The following is a 26,336-nucleotide window of genomic DNA, read 5'->3' on the forward strand; positions in this document are numbered from 1 at the left end:
CAAAAGACTGATGCAGGGTCTCTTACTTTTTCTGACCTGTACATCTTGTAATTTGTTACAGTAGGGCTTTTAAATGTATTAGTGTAATACAATGTAGTTAAGTACAGGGAGGGGATGGTTATTGAGATAAATAAAATAAACATTCTCCTACTTATTGGTTCAGGTTTGTTGTGCTTGCTGTTTGTTTCTTTAATATACATACCTAATAAAAATTTCAAACAAAAAACAGATTTATGTAAACGAAATAAGAGTTTACAAGCAAGAAACTTAGGTAAAAAACAAGAATGGCACCGAGCTAGAACCTAGGTACATATCAGAATTTAAAGCACTCTTTCCACTGATATGTAATACTACAGCAACAAAAAAGTGGGTTTGGTGCAGGTGAATTTTTTTTTTTTTTTTTTTTTTTTTTTTTTTTTAATTTCAAAGACCACTTTCAAAAATGACTGAACAAATGAAGAACAACTGTCAGCTACTTTTATCAGCACAATGTTCTAATGGATAAAGCCAAATATAAAAGAAGAAACTTACATGTTTTAGAAACATTTTTTACTCCTGAAACTGCATTATACTGGTAATACAAATACATGGATTGTGCTTGTGTTACAAACTTACTGTTACATTAAATGCTGCAACAGTTAACACATCTGGCTTCTTTTAAGAAAGTGGAAAGTAACTTTTGCTGAGATACTTTACAGAAGAGTCTGTAGTGGGTACTGGAAAGTCAGAGTACTTAGATCAAAGAGTAATTGTACCTACTCACATTGTCTTTATTGCTTGAAGAGCACCTGCTCACCCACAATAGGCTATTTATGCAGAGGACCAGTGCAATAAAACATTTGTTGTAATGTACTCAGATTTCAGCTAGAATTACCACATTTCAAAAAATTGAAAATTAAGCAGCTTTACTGTATTACCATACCACATCTGCTTCTGTAATCCAAAACTAAAGCAATAAAAAATAGGATCAACTTCAGTTACCCATAAATAAAAGTGCAATAAGTGTTCAAGTAGGGTGTATAATTTAGCAAAGTGTAGATTTGGCATCTGTCATCTTTTGGATGCTCGCCTTGGATCTCTCCCATTACTTATGGTGGCCTTAATTGGCTGATTATGGGCTGAAGACAATCCTGTCTGCTGATTCACTGGTACCCGGCCATTGACTCGTCCATTGCCCCCATAGGAGGAGGTATGATTGTTAGAGTAACTCGTTCCACCACATCCAGGTCCGACTTGTGAACCATTTCCTAAAAAGAATTATTTTTATAAGAAAATTAGATATTCATATCCCTTAAACCAGTGGTTTTCAATCTAGTCCTCACAAAACAGTGAATATGGATGAGCTAGATTTGCCTGCTTCCACTGTACACAAATCTTATGCATATTCAATGTGGATAGCCTACAATCTTGACTGGCTTAGTGTGTCCCAAGAAATGGGGTGAGAATCCCTGCTTGAAAACAAACATACGTGACAGGACTATGGCTCTTGTTTTTATTTTTTTTTTTGTTACTCACAGTGAAGCACCAACTCCTAGAGCAAGGTGGCCAACACTGGTCAAGAGCTACAAATAGGCCTGGTTTTCAGGATATCCACAAAATATATGTATGAGAGATTTGCATGCACCGCCTCCAACATATGCCAGTGCATCTTATGCATATTCAGTGTGGATATGCTGAAAGCCAGGCATGTTACTCAAGGAGTGGAGATTTCCACCCCTGTCCTAGAGTCTGAGCTAGACAAACCACCATGGCTAACCTATCCCGCCCTACACCCTTGCTTCATAATTAGTAGCATGTATGATATAACTTCCAACTAATTCATGCTGAGCAGTCAAAGCTTTCAAAGTTACAGACCTCTGAACATGGCCCTGAATCTAACCGAGGGTGCTCAAGTGCCACAAGCTAATCAGGTTGTCAAGATATTCACACTGAATATGAATGCAATGCATTTAACATGCACTGCTTCCACTGCAAGCAAATGCATATTCATTTGTGCATATCCTGTTCTGCTTTGCAAGTCAGTTGGGTTTTCAGGAGTTGCCTACCCCAATCTAACCCATGTAAAATCTATTGCCAGTTTATTTTACATAATTAAAAAAAAAGTGTCAGGCAGGTTTATCTTGCCTGATGCATTTAACAGTGTTACCAGGGGAGGGCTGTGGGAAGAATTTTCTAGTAGTTTAACTAGGATAAAATATTTGGGTGTGAGGTAGGAAGAGGATTTGTGGTGAGAGGGATCATTCCTGCTAGGAATCTGAAGCTATGGATTGGTAGATACTTTAGAATGTTAACAGGAGGGGGGTGCAGTGGGAGAGAAAGGACAGCTTTAAGATGTTTTTCTGGCCTTTTTTCTTCTCCTCAATGATAGCAGCACTGGTGTGGAAAAGGATCAAAGTATTCATTTATTTCTGGTTCAATTGTACCTATATATTGGTGTTCAGTGGTAGGGTGACTGGTTTGAGCTGGCATGTCTGGGAAACATCAGGTGAGATGGTTGAGGGGACCAGCGTCAGATGAATTTATTTGAAGAGATTTACCAGGGAGGAGAGGCAGGAGTAGCAGTGGAAGTTGAAATGCAGAGAGTGAATGTTGCTGATAAGAGGCAGTAGTCACCAGGATGATAGAAGAGCATAGCAGTTGCAGTGTGAGCGAGGCTAAGAGGAGATGGGCTAGTAACGTGAATAGGGTAGTACAGGTTGTGGGCAGGCTGCAAAAATAAATAAATAAGTGTAAGCTTCCTGAGCATCCCAGATGCTTTCACTACAGAAGTGCCACAGCAGCAAGAAATTAAAAAAAAAGCAACTTAGATTCAGAGAGCCTGGTTAATAGCAGCACAAATAAAAGTTTATGATAATGAAGGGATTTCAGTGAGGTCAGCACATGCAGTGACAAGAGGTAATGTGAGGAAAGAGGGCAGTGGGATCAAAGAAAGTTTAGGGAGTAAAGTTTCTGTTTTAAATTACCAACATGGGGTAACAAATGCAGAAAAGCACTGGCAAGGGGAAGTAAAGGAAAATTGGGTCTTACAGGAATGAAAATTAGCATACCACAGATCAGTCCAGACCAGTGGGTTTGCACTCCCACCAGCAGATGGAGGCAGAGAACAAAACTTTGAGGCACTGCTATATACCATGTGTGCCACCTGCAGCTCCTCAGTATTAATACTGAAGCTAAGATACAACAGAAAAACATTTAAACCCAATAAGAGCAAACAAAAAAGCCTCAAGCGTTGGGATTGTCCTGAACCTGGAAACCCCAGCTCCGGACTTTAGTTCATAACATGCAAAATGAAAACTGATTATCCCTTATAGACTTATGTACAGCGGATAACTACCAGGCAAATCAGTCTTTCGGCAGTTTTATCAGGGAGGGCGGCCTCTGGCCTGATCTGTGGTATTACAGGAATGAAAGTTAGCAGGTAAGACCCAATTTTCCTTTCCTGGACATACCCAGATCAGTCCAGAGCAGTGGGATATTCCAAAAAAAAAAAAAAAACAAACGCTCAGGAAGCTTTCCTCAAAAACCGCACTCTCCGGTGCCTGTACATCTAGACCAGTGGTTCTCAACCCTGTCCTGGGGACCCCCCCAGCCAGTCGGGTTTTCAGGATATCCACAATGAATATGCATGAGAGAAAATTTGCATGTTATGGAGGCAGTGTATGCAAATTTTCTCTCATGCATATTCATTGTGGATATCCTGAAAACCCAACTGGCTGGGGGGGTCCCCAGGACAGGGTTGAGAACCACTGATCTAGACAGTAATGTCTTGTAAAAGGTATGCATAGAGGACCAGACTGCGGCCCTACATATTTCTTCAGGAGATACCAACTGACACTCTGCCCATGAAGCCACCTGTGCTCTAGTAGAGTGCACTTTCAAGCCAGCTGGAATGGGCCAGCCCTTACCTATGTAGGCCAAACAAATGGGCTCCTTCAACCAGTGAGCCAAGGAGGCCTTGAACGCCTTCTCTCGTTTCTTCGGCCCCCCAAATACAAAAAGGTGGTCTGACTTCCGAAAGGAGTTAGGGACATTCAAATAACTGAGTAATATCTGGCGAACATCCAAGCAGTGAAGGTCTCTCCCTGATGAAGAATCGAGACCAGTCAGGGAAACCAGGCAACTCCACGGATTGATTCACATGGAAGGCAGATATCACTTTAGGCAAAAAGGAAGGCACTGTATGCAGACACCTTGTCAGCAGAAATGTGTAGGAAAGGATCTAGACAGGAAAGAGCCTGCAGTTCTGAAGTCAGTCTAGCAGAGCAAATGGCCACCAGGAAGAGTCTTCAAAGTAAGGTCTTTTAGGGAGGCCCATACCAGCAATTCAAAAGGCGGATCATAAAGAGCCCACAAAACCAGGTTAAGATTCCAGTCTGGACACAACTTATGAACTGGAGGGCGAAGATGCTTTACCCCTTTCAGGAAGCGGACAACATCCCGATGGCTGGCCAGGGGCTTGCCACCTACCCGGCCCCTGAGATACCCTAGGGCCGAAACCCGAACCCAGAGGGAATTATAAGCCAAGCCTTTTGACAAGCCCTGCTGCAGAAAGGCCAAAATGTGAGGAAGAGTCACTGAAAGCAGTACTAATGTCTTGCTGGTCACACCAGGCCTCAAACACTTTCCACACCCTGACGTACGCCATTGAAGTCAAAGGACGGGAATCACCGGTTCTGAATAACCCTTCATGCGTAAATCGCAGTCTTTCAAAAGCCAAGCCGCGAGAGAGAACAGATCCTCCCGATCCAAAAAGATGGGTCCTTGACGTACGAGACCCAGAAGATGGGCCAGGCGTAACTATCTGTTGCCAACTGAATGAGATCTGAAACCAGGGATGCAGTGGCCACTCAGGAGCCACTGGACCGGGATGTTCCTCTATGCGCTGCAGAACGTGACTGATGAGGAGCCAAGGGGGAAAGGCATACAGGAGAATCCCGTTCGGCCACTTGCAGACTAGGGTGTCCAATCCAACCGATCTGACCTCTTTCTTGCAACTGAAGAACCGTGCTGTCTTCGAGTTGGCTTAGGTCGCCATGAGGTCCAGGTGGGGAATACCCCCCCCCCCCCAATCTGGCACAAATGTGATTCCAGGCCTCCCAGGACAGCTCCCACTCCCCAGGGTCTAGCTGTTGACGGCTGAGAAAGTCCACCTGTGTGTTGTCTACACCCGCTACATGAGAGGCCGCGATTCCTTCCAGATGACACTCTGCCCAAGCAAACAGGAGATGAGCCTCCTGAGCTACAGTCAGGAGGCTCATTGGTTCCTCTCCTTGGCTGTTGAGGTATACCACCGTGGTGGTGTTGTCCGATAAGACAAAACATTCTCCTCTGAACCAGAGGCTGAAACGCCACCAATGCTCTTGTCTCAAGGCGACTGATGGACCTGGACCACATGACCCAGGCACACTGCTCCCCAGCCCTGCAGGTTTGCATCATGACACGACCACCCAATCGGGACTTCGAGAGGCATTCCCTTCTGTAAGTTGGTCTCTGACAACCACCACTCCAGGCTGAACCTGTCCTGCTTCGACAACGGAAATGGCAGCTGCTATTGCTCAGACATCGGATTCCATCAAGATAGTAGTGCTTTCTGTAACTGTCACATGTGAGCGAAGGCCCACAGTACTAACTCCAACTTCAATGCCATGGAGCCCAGGATCTGTAGATAGTCCCAAACTCTGGGGATCTGAATATGAAGGAGGTGAAGCACTTGCTGTTATAAATTTGCACATCCTGTCCTTTGTGAGAAACACCTTGCCCAGCTGAGTGTCGAAACGAGCACCCAGATATTCCAGGGACTGCAATAGCGTCAGATGACTTTTCGCTCCATTGATCACCCAGCCTAGTGACTGGAGGAACCGAGTCACCTGGTGGACCGTACGTAAGCCGTTCTCCTCAGACTTTGTTCGAATTAGCCAATCGTCATGGGTGGACTAACACCCCTTCCTTCCGGAGGGCTGCCACCATGACCACCATCACCTTGGTAAAGGTGTGGAGCCATAGCCAAACCGAAGGTTAGAGCTTGGAACTGGAAGTGTTGACACAGAATTTTGAAACTCTAGAACTTCTGATGATCGATGCAGATCAGAATATGGGGGTAGTCCTCCGAGGTCCAATGAGGTGAGAAATTCTCCTTTGTGGACGGCCGCGATGACAGTTTGGAGAGTCTCCATCCAAAAGCGCGGGATCCTCAAGCTAGTTTACCTGTTGCAGGTCCAGGATGGGACAGAAGGTACTCTTTGGAACCACAAAGTACATGGAATACTGTCCTCTCCCCTGCTCGTCCAGCAGGACTGAGACAATCGCCTCCAGACCAAGCAATCTTTAGGGTGTCCTTCACCGTGGCCCGCTTGTTGTGGGAAATGCAGCGAGATTCCAGGAAGGTGAGAAAATTCTAAGGCGTAGCCATCCTTATAAATTCCAGTACCCACTGATTGGAGGTGATCTTGACCCACTCCTTGTAGAACTGAAACAACCTGCCCCCAACCGCTATGCACAAGGAGTGGGTAGGCTTACGAGCCCCAGCTCCCTGGCTGGAGCTGCCTCTTGAAGATCTGTTGAAGCCCCAAAAGAAATGCTGTTGAGCTGTGGGCTTTCTGGAACCAGAGGAGGGAGCACCCCTCCCAGATCTGAATCTCAGAGAATCTCGAAAACGGGTCCGCGGAGCGAAGGACGTTTTGAAAGGCTTATCTTAGGGCAGCTTGTTTCCCTTGGTTTCTTCCAAGGACTTCATAAGCTGGTCCAGATCCTCTCCAAATAGCAGCTTGCCTTGAAAGGGAAAGTTACATAACAGATTTGGAGGTGGCGTCCGCTGCCCAATTCTGAAGCCACAGCAGCACCTAGCCACCACTGACTAAGCCATACTCCGGGCTGCAGTATGCACCAAATCGTACAAGGTATCTGCCGCATAAGTGACCCCCGCCTCCAGGCGGGCCGCTTGGGAAGGGGTCTTGATAGAGGAAGACTGATCCTGAGGTTTTTGAATCCAGCACAAACAGGCGCACTGCATCATGCTCGCACAGACCGCTGCTCGAAGACTCAAAGATGAGACCTCAAACAAACGCTTAAGATGAAGCTCCAGCATGTGGTCCTGCATATCCCTAAGAGCTGTGGCACCTGCCACTGGGATGGTAGTCTTCTTAGTGACTGCTGGTACCGCCACATCCACCTTAGGAGTCTTAAGGCGCTCCAAATGTTCGTCAAGCACCGGATACAACTTTGTCATAGCCCAGCTGACCTTGAGGCCTGCCTCCAGAGAATCCCATTCCCGAATAAGCTTCTGGATTTTCTTCAGGATAGGAAAGCGGTGGCTGGGCCCCAGAGACTGTCCAGGACTGGGTTAACACCTTCACTGTCAGACTCTTCCTGAATGAGCTTCACCCCCAACTCCTCCAGCACCTGAGGTATAAGGGGGTCACAACTCTTCCTTCTTAAACAGAAGAACCACGTGTGGATCATCCCCTTCCGATCCAGGCTCCACCTGAAGCTGATCATCCCTGCCAGTATCCAGATTTGGGGAGAGGGTCTCATCCAGGTCTGTAGCAGTGACCCCCAGGGGCAATGGTACCTCCTCCCCTGCAGGTTATCTGAGCCTTCAAGAGCCCCACGGGCCGTGTTTTCGTGTGAGACCTGAGAGTCTGCATGCAATTTAGGGCATGTCGGAACCCCGCTTCTCCTCAACTTCCCCCCTGGGGTCTGCACTTCGCCAATTTCCTGGCCAAGAAGGCCTCAGCATAAGGAGTATGAACTCTGGTGAAAAACCACCCAGACCCATCTCATTGTCTGTGTCCCTCATGTCTTCCTGAACTGGCTCTTCCATTGTGGAAGACAGCAGGGGGGGGGGGGGGGGGGAGGGTAGTCCTAGGACTCCTTCCTGACAGGTGCAGCTGAGGTGGCAGGAGACCTGCCCCTGGATTCAGCCCCTGAAGTTGCCCCATGTGTGGCCTTCTTGGGCTTTAGCCCCTTAGAAGAGGACCCCTCCCCCCCCACAGGAAAATAAATGCACAGGGAGAGGAAATCCAAGTAGGCAGACCATACACCAAAGGCCTTAAAAGGGCTCTACTAAAGGTTTTTCTGCCATTCTTGCCAATGCAGTGCAGTCCCTAGGGATCCCCCCAGGCAGGAAAGAGTACCACTGCAGAGATCGCGTGGGAAAAACATGATTTCCCTAAAATGGCACGTGCCCCAAAAATAACCCATCACTGTCTAGCAGATGCATGGGAAGGCAGCTGGTAGCAGAAAAAAAAGTGGCCCCTTTGCTTAAAATAGCTCAGCACTGCCAAGCAATCGAATGCAGGGAGCTCCTAAACCAGCTGGGAAGGCCCCTCACAGGAAGCTGCCTGCTCCCCCCTCCAGTGCCCAAAGGGGTGCCGGACTTAGCTCTGCTGAGCAGACTGTCTGGTGCATCAGTCGCTAACCTCAGAAATCCAAGGGATTTAAAAAAAAACAAAAAAAAAAAAACACAGACTTCCCCCAAAGGAGACTTTTCCCTGAACCAGTGGTTACTCAGAGGGAGGCTGCTGAACTGCTGAGGGAGCCAGTCCCGGGACACTCGGGCTAACAGCCATGGATATCCAATCCCCCGTTCGCCCAGCTCTACCCGAGGGATGGTCCCAAGACAGAACCTGGCACCTCGGGAAGCAAATTACTCCAGAGAACTCAGCCAAGACCTGCAGGTATGCACCACCATCTGCTGGAGACAGAAATACTGAGGAGCTGCAGGTGGCACACTTGGTATATAGCAGTGCCTCGAAGTTTTGTTCTCTGCCTCCATCTGTTGGTGGGAGTGCATAACCCACTGGTCTGGACTGATCTAGGTATGTCCAGGAAAAAGGTTTTCGTAAGGGAGTATTGTCTCAGTTCTGCAAGGATGCATTATTGTCACAAGCATGCAATAACTGCAAGGTTATGAAGAGGGTGGTACTGAGCAAAAATAGGGAGTAGGAGAGCTGGAAGTACAAGAGGTACAATGTTGAACAGAGGGGGAAGGATAGATAATGATGTGATACCTTATACAAATAGGATTGAGGAAGACGGCAGGCAGACTACACTCAGGAAAAAAAAGGAAGAAGTAGAATTAGGGAAGGCAGAGGAGCAAATTTATGTAAGGATGTTGCAGTGGAGAATAATCAATAAACTGGTAATATGAATTGGGTTAGGGAAGGGGGTATTGTGCAGAGGGGAGGTTTATCTGATGGCAGAGTGGGAGGTAATGTTTTTCTAAGTGACCAACGAGCAGTGCTATCAGAACCAAATGGATAAGATCAAGACAGGCAAGCTGAAGATTTTGGAAGAGGGAGATGATTGTCCAGCTAGAACTTCCACAGCAGTCAGCAGACAGATTTTACAAGGAGTGAGGGTTCAAGGCCATCTGTTAGAATGGGGGCCACTGCAGATGGAAGTTCAGGTATGATACATACAGGTGTGCAGACTAAGGACAAGTGAAGAACTTCAAAAGAGCAAAGCTAAGAAGTAAAAATAGTATTGAAGTGATACGTTCACAGTTCTCAACTAGTTCTGATGGTAGTACATGTTCTAGTGATATGAGGTCTTCCTGCTTTAGTTAAACAGAAGTTAGAATCAGTTCCAAAATATTTGAGAAAAAAAAAAAAGAAGATTAGGACTCGCACATACATGATTTTTTAATTGCTAGAGAGCATTAAAAGAGAAAGTTAGAAGGAAAGAGGGATGATTAATAAGAAAATATTCATAGGAATTCTTGTTTCTAATTGGGTGAGGTCATTTCTGCATTTGGCAAAATGTTTATGGTAGGCATGCTCCGGATCAGTATGGTCCAATGCTGGCTTATGCAATATTGGAAGTGTATCAAAAATTTGAAGGTTGGGCATAGTTAAATTATGAGGAAAAATTTAGAGATAAGATGGAGAATAGAAATATGTATTGGGGCACACAGGATATAAACCTGCATATAACTCATAGGAGTCAGGTGCAGACAAGTTTAATTGGCAGTAAAGGGCAGGTTGGGATAGTTCTGGTTGCGGGAAGGTCCTTACAGACCAGAGCAACAATGGTGGGCCTCAGGCAACAGATTGGAAGGGTGGAAGTTTGTAGGAAATTCAATAGATTGGTCTGTTGATTTTCAAACTGTAAATTGTCATGCCTGTGCAAATTGTACAGCTAGTCACCCAGCTTTTAAATGTGGTAAGCAGGGGTAGGTCGGGGGTGTGCAATCAGCACATATTGAAATGGTATTTCAGCATGCCCCAACAGTGGTTAGATTGTAACTATACCAATATCCAAGGAGATGCAGATAATTCAATTTCTTAGCGGAGTTGCCGCTAAGAAAAAAGATAAAAAGAAAACTTCAAATAATTCTGAAGTTGTGGGGACTTACTGAATTATCTGCCTCTCCTTGGATGTTTGTATTGAATATTTGGAGCGCAGTTCTCTGCGCCTGCATTGTGTTTTAAATTGTAACTATGAAACCTTGGTTAGAAAAATAAATTAAAAAAAAAAAGCAGCAGCTAAGTTTTTGGAAGGAACTGAATCTCGGTTTGTCATTTCTTATTGTGGATGTATTGTGAATAATATAGTAGCTAATAAGTATCAGTGCATAGATTGCAAGATATAGTAAAAAAAAAATATTGGAAGCTGAACGTGCATAAAGTAGAATTGCAGGTCCTTTTGCTGACATGTTTTTCTCTCCTTTGGTAGTAATAGCTAAAAAAGAGCCTGGAAAGTTTCAATTCATAAATTTGTCATATCCAGCTGGTGGTTCTGTAAGCATTATTTGATAGTGCTATTGCATTAGGGACAGTGTAGATATCATACCTTGTTGGCTAATGCAGATATTGAATCAGCTTTCACATTACAGATACATCCTTGTTTTCAAAGTCTGTATTTTCATAAGTGTTTACCTATGAGTTGTTCCATTTCCTGTTCCTATTTTGAGGCATTTAGTTCTTTTGTACATGTCGGTAACGATGCAGGTATCAGGTTTTAAGAATATAGTACATTTGGATGATTTTTTTTGTTCGTGGGTCCAGATAGGACTGATACTTGTAAGCATCTGTGGCAGACAAGTTTGGTATTCCATTAGCCCATGAAAAAAAAAAAACTGAGGGTCCAGCTCAGGAATTGAAATAGATATGGTTCAAATGAACTAATTTACCTGTGAGCAAAAAGTTTAAAAAAAGTTATGGGATTTGGTTGAGGAGGCTTGTTGTATGAAGAGAGTGGCTTTGAAATGTATGCAATTCCTTGGTTGGTAGTTTAAATTTCACTTGTAGAGTCTATGGGAAGGACTTTAAGGAGATTATCAGCATCTATGGCAGGAATACAGAGAAAATATTTTATCAGAATCACAGCAGCAATTCAGGAAGATTTGACAGCATGGAAGAGGTTTTTTGCAAGAAGATAATGACTTATAGGTTTGGCAGTCTGAAGCTTTATCTAGTAATTTGGAATTATATTCAAATGCTGCAGAAGGTCAAGGTTTTGGTATATATTGTTGGTGTGTGGTGTGCAGCACCTTGACCTGAGAAATGAAGACATTCTGGGATCACATCACAAGGAATATCACTTTTTTTAGAGCTATTTCCTATAGTGGTTGCAGTGGCCATTTGGCCTCAATTGTTCAAGAATAGAAAAGTGATATTTTGGTGTGAATTGTGTAGTCAGATGTTAATAGGCATTCAGCAAAATGTCCTTGGGTAACTATTGAGAGAGTTGGTATTTTTGTTTACAGAGTAATGCTACTGTGCAGGCTAAACATGATCCAGGTTATAATAAAATTGCAGACTGTCTCGTTTTAAGCAGTCTGCTTTTATGAAACTAGCACCTGGAGTGGATTTGGAGGGAGCAGCAGCTTGGGAAGCATATTTCAGTGGATGCCAGAAAACAAATCCTGCTGTGGTTAAGGTAGCGATCAGGACCGGTTCCAGATGTCTGGTTGATAAAAATAAGTTTGCAGTTTGAGACTGGAAAATTGGGCATCCAAATGGCAGATGAAATTTAATGTGGATAAGTGCAAGGTGATGCATATAGGGAAAAATAACCCATGCTATAATTACACGATGATGGGTTCCATATTAGGTGCTACAACCCAAGAAAGAGATCTAGGTGTCATAGTGGATAACACATTGAAATCGTCGGTTCAGTGTGCTGCGGCAGTCAAAAAAGCAAACAGAATGTTGGGAATTATTAGAAAAGGAATGATGAATAAAACGGAAAGTGTCATAATGCCTCTATCGCTCCATGGTGAGACCGCACCTTGAATACTGTGTACAATTCTGGTCGCCGCATCTCAAAAAAGATATAATTGAGATGGAGAAGGTACAGAGAAGGGCTACCAAAATGATAAGGGGAATGGAACAACTCCCCTATGAGGAAAGACTAAAAAGGTTAGGACTTTTCAGCTTGGAGAAGAGACGACTGAGGGGGGATATGATAGAGGTGTTTAAAATCATGAGAGGTCTAGAACGGGTAGATGTGAATCGGTTATTTACTCTTTCGGATAGTAGAAAGACTAGGGGACACTCCATGAAGTTAGCATGGGGCACATTTAAAACTAATCGGAGAAAGTTCTTTTTTACTCAACGCACAATTAAACTCTGGAATTTGTTGCCAGAGAATATGGTTCATGCAGTTAGTATAGCTGTGTTTAAAAAAGGATTGGATAAGTTCTTGGAGGAGAAGTCCATTACCTGCTATTAAGTTCACTTAGAGAATAGCCACTGCCATTAGCAATGGTTACATGGAATAGACTTAGTTTTTGGGTACTTTCCAGGTTCTTATGGCCTGGATTGGCCACTGTTGGAAACAGGATGCTGGGCTTGATGGACCCTTGGTCTGACCCAGTATGGCATTTTCTTATGTTCTTAAGGGGAGAAAGTTATACGAAAAGGGCAGTTGCAGGTCACATTTTGGGATTTTCATTCTTTATTAAAGAATATGGGTGGGACAACCATGGAGCTAATTTTGCACGGAAGATAATGCTTGGTTGGGAGAGGTCTAAGGAGTTGTCAGGATTGGAAGCTGCCTATTACTCGTGTTAGAAGGCTTGTGGTTTGCATTAGAAAGTTTGGAGAAGTGATTATTTCTTCAGCATTTTTGGTGCAATCAGAATAAGTGAGTTGGTAGCTTATACTAAATGGGATAAAGAAAATGGATTGATGTTCAAGAATGTGATGTTGTCCAGAGATCAAATAAGGTTGTTGGTTCAGAGGTCAAATAAAATTGAAGGCGTTAAAAATATACCCATTTCAAATGTGGCAATATATGAATATTATTAGACCAGTGAGTGGGGGATATTTTCTACAACATCAAAATGGTACACCCTTGGCTTGTTTTCAGTTTGTTACAATGAGATCTCTTTCAATTATTAGGACTGGATACAGTAGGTTTTGGAAGTCATTCATTTGTATAGGAGTGGCAACAATGGCTACTAGACTGGGTTGACCGGAGGAAACCATTATGCACATTGGGTGTTAGCGTTCAGGAGCCTTCAAGTCATTTGTTAAAATTTTTTTTTAAATACAAAGTTTCTTTTTCAGATTCAAGAAGAGCTTTAGGCTCCTTTTGGTTACTGGGTCATTCCTATATGCAACGGGCAGAGATGAGATCGATGCGTCAAATGCTTGACAGGCATTTGGGCTTGAAATCCAAGGGAGCATCCTTAGACTGGATGAACAATTAAGGGATGCACTGGTTTCAAGACATTTAGCCAGAAAGCAGAGGCTAAATGTCTTGTTGGTGCACTTGGGAGTGAATGATATGGGTCAGTAGACTTGGAAAGTTAATTTGAGCTGTCAAAAAGGATTTCAATATTTTAGAATCATTGCCAGGAGTAATTTTATGTTGGTCAGATAATTACAAGGCAATGTTATAAAAGAGTCAGAAACGTTTGTCAAGGGGGCTTATTAAAATTAATAGGCAAATTGGGAAATGTGTTGAACAAAGGGATGGTTGGAAAATTAGGCATGATTGGGTAGACACTAATGTGCTGGAATTTATAAGGGTAACATTCGTTTGTCTGATTTTGGATGTCTTTCTGAATGATTTGCAAGAGGCTTTAGAGCAGATTTTTGATTATGCTTAGGTCACAGGGTAGTATAACTCCCTGTGCCTGTGGCGGGTATCCAAGCCAAAACTGTGAACCCAAATAGTATCAGCCTGGCTGGCAGATGGGGGCAGATGTGACAAAGTACTACTGAGAAGCTGATGTTGGTTAGCTGAGGCCGGCTTCCCAGCTGATTGTATAACTGGGATGGCTTATGGTCCTTATGCGGTTTGGACGAGTTAATTGGCTGGTAGGCTTGAAGAGCTACTTAGCTAGTAATATGGCAAGTGGTTGTACCGTGCTAATGTATGGTTACTAATTATTGGCTCAGGTAATTGTATTTATGCTGTAATAAAGTTGCAGCCTATATTTTGTTCCAAGATATTGTGTGTTGTGTTATTTAAGAGTACATTAGTTTTGGTTTGATCTGACAACAGTCATCCTACTGGTTTAATTTGTTAAAAAAAAAAAAAAAAAAGTGACTCGCACAACATTTTCTGAAGACAGAAGTTCAGGAACAAAGCCGGACTTTAAATGTTTTAAATATATTGGAATACTAGATGCAACCATATGAATGCAAGTATTAAGCATTTGAGTGGATTTGTAAAGTATGTTTTCCTACAACTGACTGCAGACATCAAAACTGCACTTAAAAAAAAAAAAGCCCAACAAAAAATTTTAAATTGTGCAAAGCATGTGGCATGAACAGACTTGAGTTACAAATCAAAATATTACACTAACTAGTAGTTGAAGGGGGTTACAAATTCTTGAGTTTAGATACAGCTATGTAAAGAAAAGTTTACCCTTTTGTCCCAACCTACCAGTACTATTTGGTGGAGAATTGCTTCTTTGTTCACCATGAGACTGGAAAATAATTAAAGGTCAAATTAAAATGTGTTCAGCCATATAAAAATATGTCATGATATAGGAAAATTGGTTCTTACCTGCTAATTTTTGTTCCTGTAATAAGCACAGATCAGTCTAGACAAGTGAGTTTTGCCTCCCTACCAGCAGATGGGGTTAGAGAAACAAAACTGAGGCACTGCCTCATAACAGAGTGCCACCTGCAATCCCCTCAGTATTGACCTGTACCCAAGACCAGATGTAACCAAAACCCCTCTTTCAGGCTAACAGGGAAAACCACAGGGTTGGAAACTCCCAAAAACAATCTGAAAAACCCAAACCATGGTCAACAACTGCTCAAATACCCTGAAAGGCAAACCAACTTTAACCACCAATTGGCAAAACACACTTTCGGCAGTGATGAGATGGGTATCTGGATTGATCTGTGGTATTTCAGGAAGGAAAATAAGGAGGTAAGAACCAATTTTATTTTCCTGAACATACCAAGATTAGTCCAGACAAGTGGGATGTACTAAAGAACCCCAAACTGGGTGGTAACCTGGAAGACCCACATACAGAACAGTCTCAAAGAATGCTTTTTCCTGTGCCCTTCTGTCCATGTGGTAATGTCTGGTAAAAGTATGCAAAGAGCAACAAGGACCACACCACAGCCCTATAATCTGAGGCGATAGCAACTGACATTCTGCCCAGGAAGTGGATAACGATCTTGTAGTGTGCGCCTTCAGCCCTGCTGGAACTTGACAGCCCTTACAAGTATAGGCTGTGCAAATAGTTTCTTTCAACCAATGGGAAATGGTAGCCTTAGAGGCCTTCTCTCCCTTCTTCCTGCCCCCCCCCCCCCCTACAGGACAAAAAAAATGATCAGAGCACCAGAACTATTTGACAGCTCCAGATAACGCAACAGAATTCTCCTCACATCTAAAAGATGCAGCTCCCTGCCCCTAGCGGAATCCTAACACCAATCCGGAAAAGCCAGAAGGGTGGTTGATGAAACGTAAATATGGGAAAATAAGTGTGGGAGCTTGCTGGGTAGACTGGATGGGCCGACTGGTCTTTCTGCCATCATTTCTATGATTAACATGAAAGGAGGATACCACCTTAGACCAAAAAGAGGGGCCCGTCCACAAGGAAACCATCATGGGAAATCTGCAGAAAGGAATTCTTGCAAGACAGAGCCTGTAACTCCAAAACCTGTCTGGCCGAACAGAAGGCCACCAGGAACACTGCCTTCAGAGTCAAAGCCTTCAGCGTCACTCTCCTCAAAGGCTCAAATGTAGCCCCACACAAAACTCGCAAAACAAAAATTAAGGCTCCAAACTGGGCATAACTTCTGGACTGTAAGTCGCAAATGCTTGACCTATTAAGAAATAAGCCATATCTGGACATGAGGTCAAGAACCTCCCTCACCATTTGCCCCTAAGAGCCCAAAGCTGATGCCTGAACACAAATGAAACTATAGGCGAGACCCTTAGAGAAGCCCTGTTGCACAAATTCCAAGATGAGAGGAACCTCCACTGACAGGGGGATGCACTTGTCTCCGAAGTCACCAAGACTCAAATGCCCTCCAGACCTGAATATACACCAAACTGGCAGGTCAATGAGCCTGGAAAAAATGTGGAGATAACCTGCTTCGAATAACTTTCCAGGTGCAGCTGCCACCTCAAAAGCCAAGCTGCAAGACAAAAAAGTGATCCTCCCGATCCGAAAAAAAAATGGGACCCTGATGCAGCAACTTTGGTAGATGAGCTAGCCGAAGGGATCAGACCACTGCCAGATGCACTAGATCTGCAAACCATGGACACCGTGGCCACTCGGGTGCTAACACCATGTAATCGGGATGTGCCTCTATATGCCTCAGAATTCAACTAACCAGAGGCCAAGGAGGAAACATACAGCAGGATCCACGATGGCCAAGGGCACACTAGAGCATCCAGGCCCAAACTGACTTCTCCTTCTGTGACTGAGAAACTTCTATCTTTTGCGCTGAACTATGTTGCATGAGGCCAAGCTGGGGAACATCCCACCAGGCACAAATGCAGTTCCAAGTCTCGTGGGACAACTCCCATTCCCCCGGGTCCATTTGCTGCCTGCTCAGGAAGTCCGCCTGTATGTTTTCCGCCCCTGAGGCATGCGAGGCCGCGCTCTGCCCACATGAACAAATGCTTTGCCTCCAGAGCTACTGTCTGACTATTCATCCCGTCTTCCCGGTTGACGTACGCCTTCGTTGTCACATTGTCTGAAAACATGCGAAGCTATATCTGTGGTGACCACTACCCAGGCCAGGGTTTCAAGTCCATTCCCTTCAGATTGTGCTGAGACAGCCACCAATAAAGAGTAGACCTGGATTCTTGCAGCAGGGCAATGGCAGATGATTGTCACAACAGGTCCCACCTGGACAACAGAACATGCTACAGAGGTCTCATGTGCACAAACACCCATGGAATCAAATCTAACATGGATGCTATGGAACTGAGCACTTGAAAGTAACCCCAAGCCGTTGGCAAAGTAAGACAAAGCAGGAGTGTCACCTGTGCCTGCACCTCCTTACTTGTTCTTCTGACAAGAACCCCTGCCCTTCCTAGTATTGAATAGAGCCTGCATACTCCAAGGATTGGGTCAGAACCAGATAGCTCTGATATTTATGACCCAACCTAGTGATTGCAAGCTGTTCATCACTGCTGAAGCTACCGCTTGCACTCCAACTTTGCTCAAAATGAGCCAATTGTCCTGGTATAGATGAACCAGAACTTCTTTGCATAGGGCTGCAGCCACCATCACCATCTTGGTGAAAGTTTGTGGTGCCGTCGCCAGTTCAAAAGGAAGGGCCTGAAACTGAAAATACTAATCCAGCACTATGAAACGAAGAAACTTCTGATGGTCCATCCAAATAGGAACATGAAAATATGCCTCTGTCAAGTCCAAGGACACCAGAAACTCCTTTGTGGACTGCCGCACCATGCGCAGTGTCCCCATACGAACACATGACACCCCAAGGGCCCCGTTGACCTTCTACAGGTCGAAAATGGGAAGGAAGGTACCCTCCTTCTTGGGAAGAAAGTAGAGTACCTGCCCTGCCCCTCCTCTGGCATAGGCACTATGACATGTAGATCCAGTAAACTTTGTAGCATCCACCACACAGCCTCCTGCTTGTGCAAGACCACATGAGACTCGAGAAAGGCCTCCCTAACTGGGCACAAAAATTCAAAAGTGTAGTTATGATCTCTAGCACCCAACAATCCAAGGTAATCCTGGTTCACTCCATGGAAAAGCTGGACAAGCTGCCCCTACAGCTTCTATGCAGGAGTGGGACACCCTGGCTTCCTTGTGTTTATGCTCCATCACCAGCCCCACCTCTGGAGCCTCTACAGCCTCCACGAAAGGACTGCTGGTGATTGCCCGACAGCTTTGTAGACACCTTGGAGGTGGTCCTACCAGACTAAAGTTTCCACAAATCCCTGAACCGGGTTCAAGGTGGGAACACCTTACTAGCACATATCCTCAGGCAGCCTGTTCCCCTTAAGATTCCCCCGTCTTCATCAGCTGATCCAAATCCTCCCTGAAGAGAAGCTTCCCTTTGAAAGAGAGATTACACAGCTAAGCCTACTATCACATGTCTGCTGACCAATTGTGCAGCCACAAAAAACTGCAGGCCACCACTGCTGAGACCATACACCATGGATTAGGTTCACACCTGGCTGACGTGTGAACCTAATCCAGCCTCTAAACGAGCTGACTGCAGGGCACCATCTCCTGTCAAAGCCAGATCCCGTGCTTTCTGCACCCCACAGACAGGCCCTCTGCATCAAGCTGGCACAAATGGCCCAAAGACTCAGCATGGGGACCTCGAACATTTGCTTTAGATTAATTTCCAACTTGCGGTCCCGCACATCCTTCAAAACGGCAGGCCCGCCACCAGGATGGTTGTCTTAAGTGACTACTGACACCGAAGCATCTACCTTCAGTACCTGCAGGATCTCCAAATTCTCCATCAGGGGATATAGTTTCCCAACTGCCTTAGTAAAGGAAAGGCAGCCCTCAGCCCATCCAGGAACTGACTCACCCCCTTACTATCCGACTCCTGAGTCACTTTAACCCCCAATTCCTCAAAGACCTGAGGAATAAGCAAGAATACTTCCACCTTCTTAAATAAACTGGCAACTCTAGGATCATCCCCCTCCGATATTTCATCTGGATCCGGGTGGTCCTTAGCTACATCCAGGTCCACACCCGGTGCCACAGTCTCACCAGCATCTGAAAACATTCCATGGTGGGCCAAAAGGACATCCTGCGGTTCATCCATGGAATCCCTCCCATCGCTGGGCTCCACCACCGACTCTACCCGACAGTCCCAGACACTGCAGTAGGTTCCCAGAACCACCTGCGGCACTCTAAGGCTTCTTTAACATGGACAGGGGAGGCCTGACTCTCGCCCGCATCCCCTTCACCCCATTCCTTGCCAGGAAGGCTTTATGCATCAAGAAGATAATTTTGGCAAAAATCCCTCTTGGCCATCTGTCCCCTGTTCCAGGTTGTTGTCAGAGTCCCCCTCAGAGTCTCCCTGAACTACAGGAGAAAACAGGGAGGAGAATCTGTGTTCCCTAGTTAAAATAGGACACCTGCCCACAGCTCTCTGTGGATCCAGCCACCAAGTAGGACCCCCTGGACTCTTCAGCTGCTGACACAGACGTCTCCCCCCCCCCCCCCGCCCCAAAAGGGCAGGAAACTCTTCCCCCCCCCCCGTGCACCCCCGAGGAATCCTCCTCTCCCGAAGCGCAACCAGAACAGAGGAAGTGAGAATTCAAGTGTGTAGACTCTAGCCCACACGTGCAACACTTCTCTGCACAGTTCAGATGCCAAATCACGTTCTCTCATACCGATAGCTGCCCCGCAGCCTGCAAACATTGCCAGCCTCAATCACAGCTCTGGCATGCGCCTTTTCTTTTCTTAACATGCTGCGCCATTTCCTGTGGTACAGAAAAGACCGCTGCTCTCTGGCCTCAGCACAGCATCCAAAGACATGCAGGAAAACAAACGCAGCCATATCAACCGCTGCCACGCCTCTTCCGCTACAGGCCTAGCAACTAATGCTGCTCCCCCTGGGACACATGCAGACCAGTGCAGTAATTACCTTCTGTCTGCCGAGGCCTGATGCTCTCTCTGCCTCATGGTGGTTCCTTTTGCCCCCAGCAACCAGCTGTTTGCTTTCTGTTCCTTTTTTTTTTCCCCACTTTAAAATCAGATACAAAGGCAAAAAACAAAACAAAACAGGGGTACTTCCCTGATTCAGGCCTTGGAGGCCCTGAGGGAACCAGTCCCCTGGCTTTCAGGGTCCCCAGCACGATGCGGGTGAGCACAAGACAGGGGTTCCCCAACCCCCGCAGGTGTTGGGCTCAACCTGAGGGATGGTCCACCAAGGAGCGTAACACCTCAGGGAGCTTCCTCAGAGATTCTCCTACTTCAGTTTCTCTTTCTTAATCTCAGATTGCAGGGATGCACCTCTATCATCTGCTGGAGTCTGAGAAATACAGAGGGGACTGCAGGTGGCACTCTTATGTAGCAGTGCCTCAAAGTTGTGTTTCTCTGACTCCATCTGCTGGTAGGGAGGCAACACGCACTTGTCTGGACTGATCTGGTTATGTTCAGGAACAGGCAGTATGCAAGCATTTTTCTTTTCCTTCCTAGTGCATTCAACATACAGTAAGTTTTTGTTTTTAAACTTGAACAGCTTCTACTAAAAGTAGAAGTTAATTATTAAAACAAGCTTTATATTTCCTGGAATGCACTACACTTTTAAAGTTATATTTGTACAAAATGGCTCCATTTCAGAGCACCACTGCCCCTCCTTCAATGGCGAAGAAAGGGAGATAGCATCCCCCTGTCTTCATTCCATTGCTTTCTAAAATTAAAAAGGTTTATCAAATGAGGCATTAAAAAAAAAGTGAATTGACAAACACACAGAAGCCAGCTTTTAAGACTAAGGCTTCTGTTGAATCCCTTTCAAAGGTGGTTTGACATGAAGAAAGCATCTGCATGGACTTTTATTCAACATATAGACTTGATGTCAACCATTGCCCCACTCACCATGACAACTTCCTACCCAGTCCAAAGAGCCATAGACTCCCCCCCCCCATAGCATTCAAATTGTTTTCCACTCTTTGTTACCTCTAGACCCACCTCCACCCTGATAAAGTCCTTGTGGAAAATGCACTGATTTTTTACTTAAAAAAAAAAAAAAAAAAAGTGACAGTTTCAAGGTCTTACAGGAGAAACCAAAACAGACAGAACAATTAAATCCTCTGAAGTGTAACCAAAAAATAAGCCACATTTTCATGATTAGCAGGGCTTTAATTCAGCTGGGGCTGTCTGGGATTCTCAAGTATTTCTGACCACCACTGGCACTACAAGCGAGTGCTTTCAAACTTCATGGCACCGAGCTGTGCTGATCTTATGATGCAAAGACTCCCCCCTCAGATTTGATTTTGTCAGGGAACGCAAGTGACCAAGAAAACTGAAGAGAAGCACTGGCTACAAGAGTCCTGTCTGCACTTAAGCAGCTTATTTTGTCACTTCAGCCAGACATCTTTCAATAATGGGAAGCTCTTCTGATGCAGTTGTAACTTCTGCTCAAACCATTTTAGCAGGATTTTCAACCAACACCAATTTCACAGATTTAAAACGGGGATTGCAAATCATCAAAACAAAAAAAAACCCCAAATACTTACTTTACTCTGAGAGGTGTAATCTGGGTTAGGTTCACTAAAGTTTGGCACTTCGGAGTACACCATGCAAAATCTGGACATAAAAAGCAAATCATGATACTGTTGTAATTTATATTTCATGGAGAGAAATAGTCTGGCATTGCACCTCTTCCACAAGGAAGTACTTTACTAAAAACAATTAAGTGAGGTCAACTGACAGTCTTCCTCAAAGAGGTCAACACCCCCCCCATTAACGGTCTTTGTATAATAGGGCAGAAAAAAAGATGATGCACTGCAGCAAGAATGGTTCACATTCATTTCTTTAAGTTAGCAAATTTTCTCTTAAACTTCTGATATAACAGAAGCTTAGCCTTTAGCTATTCATTTTAAATTAGACATCACTATACTGCATGGGCCTAAATAGCCTTGCATTTTACAGAATATTGATGGTGTGCATAGCTACTGTTCCAGAAGTGTTTTTACAACACTGCTGTAAGGAGATAATCCAACCCCCTATGATTCAAGACAACCAGTTTCTACACAAGTGACGTGGACTCACCGCCATCCCTGTCCCTGCTGGAACACAGCAGCAACTGGAAAGTCAAAGTCACTGACAAGTACAGGACCAAGCTAGCATGGAGGTTGCATTACCTTTTATACCCCTAGAGAGGTGGTCCCTCCAGGTCAGCAGGGCAGTGTGTGGAAGCTCGCATTGCGGCTGCCTGCACCGTACCTGGCCTGTGGATAAATAGAGGACTTCAGTTTTTGGAGCTGCCAGTCCTTTCATCTGAGTACACGTTAAAAACCAAGAATAGAAGAAGGAGGAAGTGTTCATGCTTGTCAGAAATCTCTGAAACTTGAACTTCCTATTAGCTGAAATTGCACTTAAAAAAAAAAAAGCAGCTGAGCACTGTTGGTAGTGCTGGAAATTCTGCTCTGTAGATCAAGCTAATTTCTTCGATAAAAGTTGATCAAGCATATCTTTACAAACAGGAGGTAGTAAAAAAAAATTTAAAAAAGGATTAGCAAGTCATCATTCTAGCCCATACTGAGGTTCAAGTTTCAAGCATCATTTATCAATAGCAGGCAAACTTCATTTCCCAATAAATCCTGATATGACCCATATGGATCTTTATACCTACCAGAGTATGCCAAACCAGGAAAAAAAAAAAAATAGGGCAAAGTAGAAGCTGAAACACTTACTCCCCAATTTTCTGAAGCTCACCCCCTCGACCTGTGTACAGCGTCAGGCATCCTTTCCACATGGAAGCATAGCTAATCAGAAAGGGGGAAAATGATTCATGGTAATTCTGTAAGAGGAATGATTAAAAAAAGCACAGGTTTGTTTTTTTAAGAATTAAAGCTGCTATAGAACAGAGGGAGATACCTAGTAATTTTGAAAGATGACCAACCAGGAAGATTAAAGCTATTTAAAATGAAATAAAATCACCAAGATTAATAGCCAAAAAGGAGGCCAACAAAGGTTCTTTAAAGCATAACTGTAAATCTTGAAAACCCTCACTTTAATCCTGAACCATAAGCATTAAGCAATTGCAGATTAGAAGCAAGTTTACCAGCACTTACCTTAACCTTACAACAGAAGCGACATGAACAGCTCATATAGAGAGACATAGCTCTCTAAACCAGGATGGTACAATCATATCTGAACTAAATAAAGAGACCACAGCCTGCTTGCATGCCCTTTGCTTAGATAGTGAGGAAGTTATGTTTGGAAGCTGTAATTCTTTCACACTCCCCAACAGACTCAGCTGCAATTTACAAAGATCTTGGAAACATTCCCTTCCATTTACCCAGCTGTACCAGGCAGCCTTCTCCATCCTAGAGAGTACAGCATACATCTCTCTCTCTGCCATATGAACAAAGCTTCCAATCCTCCTACCCCCCCCCCCCCCCCGCCCAAATAAACACAAAATGGGAAAAACCCTTTCACTCACAGGCCACCATATTAGTGTTAAAGCAGTACAGTAACACACTGCTCTCTTCACAGAGGCCCTAATATTGTTACAGGTAAAAATGCCATCCCTTACAGTATGATGAGGTGTTTTAAGTTACATTCTTATATGTAAAAGCATTACCCAACACAATAACTGTAACCCCTGCCTAAACTTAATCCCTTTTCTAGTCTTTACCATCTCATCCAAAAGAGTGGGGGCAGTGCTCAGGGGAGATGTTTACACGTTTAGTTTCTTAAAGCTGCAGTAATAGCAAAATATGACCAGGTTCAACAGCCTTTGAAGTGGTCTTCCCAGATTTGTATGTGGAGCATCAGAATCCCATGAAGATATTACAATGCCACAAGAAATAGAGTAGGGGAAGGAGAATTCAGAGAAAGTAGCACAGAGTTTTAAACAAAACAAAGATGTTAAATATAGACACATTCTTGGAGAAAAGCACCATAAAACTTCAGCTAGACTAAAGAACACTATTGCTATTCCTGGGAGAGATTAACAAATACAGTAGATCTACTTTTGGGGATCTGTGGGCTTTGGTCACTGAGAAACAGGATGCTGGGCTCAATAGCCCTTGGTCTAACCCAGCATGGCATTTCTTATAGATTTGTATTAGGACAAATGGAAGAGACTTGGAAACCAAAATAAATAAAAATAGACACTGACCTTTTGAAGAAGCTAGCTAATGCTTCTGCTTTTAAGTCCAGGAAATACTACTCCATTGACAAGCTAAGATAAATGTATTGCTAATACTGGAATGTTTGTATTGTAATCCATACAATATTATATTCTCCTTCTAGCAACTACACAAGATGAATTATGGCATTTCCCCACTAAGCCTACAGTAACTTAATCAAATCATTTTAACTGCTTGGGGTTCGGTTTACTACTATAATTAACACTTGCACCCTTCTTCCTTCCGAACCTGCCACACCGACCAGGCAGCCAGCATAGGCGATGCAGACTGTAAATCCCAGACAAAGGCTGAACGTTTCCAAAAGCTACACAGCATATTAGAACTCCAATCTGAATGAAAGACATCACACAGATCCAAATCATCAAAGCTACCACCAGCAAAACATACCCTCTTGTCAAACGGATAATATCTCCTGGTTGTATTAGGCCTCCAATTTCATCCCATACTGAAATAGTGATGCTGCCGGTTTTATCTGCCACTTTGCACGACCTCACCTCATGTCCATCTTTTGTTTTGGTAACTCTGCCTGCATACAAAACGAAAAAAAAAAAAAAAGACAAAAAACCTCAAATATACAACCAGCAATAGTATACCTCATACTGAAAGGATATTCAAGAAAGAACAACCTTACTCAAATCAACCAGGAGCAAGGCATGCACTTTCAACAGTGCAGGCAAAAAAAAAAAAGAATCTATTTCTTCAGACAATTAAGAATACAACAGGGGATGCTCCATTTCCAAATGTATTTATACCACTGAAAAGTATAAAAGTCATCAGCAGGCTAACTAGCATTGAGGGGAATGAAGATCAAGCTGAAATTGGTTTAATAAACCACTGGAAAGTTTCCGAAAGGAACGAGTAAAGGGCCAAGAAGAAAAGGAGCCCCCCAGAGGAAGAAGAGGGGAGAGAGCACGTGTGGGATGCAGCAGAGGGACATTTCCCTGGTGCCAGCAGCAGCCTACAACTTACCTATCTCCAGCACAATAAAGATGATATTTAAATTTTTCTGTCCGGCCTTAATGTCTTTTATAAAAACATAGCTTTCGTTTGCCAAACTCATGATGATGATAAACACGTCGGGACCGGGACAAAGAGAGCAAGGAAAAGCATAACTCAGAAAAATAAGAGGCAGAAGCTGGCAGGGAAGCAAGTCGTGTATGCGTACTTTATGATCCCCCCTCCCCAAAAAAATAAATAGTCCCCTTACTATTTTCAAAAATGAATCTAGACCTATAAAGCCGTGTAATTTTAGCGCTACTGAAGGACTTATGGTTGCCTACAGCCCATCAAGGGGAATAATTTTTAAACAAACTGAAAAGGGCAACTAGCCAAATAGTTTATGGGTGGAGGGGACGGGGACGGACGGACCTGGGTGTAGTCTATTACTCTATGTAGCAGCACTTAAACTACAAGCAATGGCGAAAGCAAACACGCCGTTGCCGGTTTCCCCGTTCACCTCTCAGCAAAACAGCTGGGGAAAAAAAACAAGTGTATCTGTCTCACTAACACCGGGGGTCTCCCATAGCCAGTTTTACACGGTCAGAGACCAATACTAAGTCTTTTTAGAAACCCTTTAACTCCTCCCAGACCAAGAGAAACCACAGGTTGCGGCAAGACCCCGTCAGGTCACACGACTCTCCCCCACCACACAAAGCCTGCAAACACGCAGCAGCAGCTAGTCGTCCTTATATATATACATATGGAAAGTTGGACCAGTCCACTGTGCAGCCAACATGGGGGGAGGAGAGATTTAGGACAGGTCCCTCTTTTCTGCTTAATCCGGAATGTCCTACTACTGCAAGTTTAATGTATTCACGTCTGTAGCCTTCTACAGCAGAAGCGATCTGCCACCGGCTCTAATTCCGCGTCAACTGCAGAAGAACGTTCGACGGTCCCCGAATAATAGAGCGGATTGAAATGGAACCGGCCAGTGCATTGTAACAAAGTTCCGTGAATTCGTGACGCTGATTGGCTCCGAGAGTCTCCTTTTGTCTTCTGACGCACGGAAATTAGTGTACAGTCGAGCAAGGGCGGGGAAAAAGAAAAGGAAAAGGCTTTGTGGTTAGTGTGTCAGGCCTTAATGTAAG

At 44.3% G+C, this 26,336-nt stretch overlaps 1 protein-coding gene across 1 annotated transcript; it reads right to left on the reverse strand.

Annotated features, from left to right (window-relative positions):
* NABP1 (nucleic acid binding protein 1) lies at nucleotides 1–26,336 on the reverse strand. The gene is made up of 6 exons (XM_029606085.1): nucleotides 25,219–26,336; nucleotides 24,637–24,775; nucleotides 22,786–22,857; nucleotides 21,607–21,676; nucleotides 14,842–14,884; nucleotides 1–1,247 (listed from the first exon to the last, which is right to left on the reverse strand). Exons 1-6 carry the CDS (start codon nucleotides 25,307–25,309, stop codon nucleotides 1,051–1,053), a joined length of 612 nt encoding a protein of 203 aa, XP_029461945.1. The 5' UTR covers nucleotides 25,310–26,336; the 3' UTR covers nucleotides 1–1,050.

This window comes from Rhinatrema bivittatum, chromosome 6 (genome assembly GCF_901001135.1).
Source record: "Rhinatrema bivittatum chromosome 6, aRhiBiv1.1, whole genome shotgun sequence".
NCBI classification, from domain to species: Eukaryota; Metazoa; Chordata; class Amphibia; order Gymnophiona; family Rhinatrematidae; genus Rhinatrema; species Rhinatrema bivittatum.

Excerpts from the sequence above, each read along its gene's own strand:
- NABP1 (XM_029606085.1), bottom strand. The coding sequence starts at position 25,309 with ATGAGTTTGGCAAACGAAAGCTATGTTTTTATAAAAGACATTAAGGCC. Across the intron at positions 24,776-25,218 it reads CTTTATTGTGCTGGAGATAG|GCAGAGTTACCAAAACAAAA; the intron begins GTAAGTTGTAGG and ends TTTTGTATGCAG. Across the intron at positions 1,248-14,841 it reads TTCTCCACCAAATAGTACTG|GAAATGGTTCACAAGTCGGA; the intron begins GTAGGTTGGGAC and ends AATTCTTTTTAG.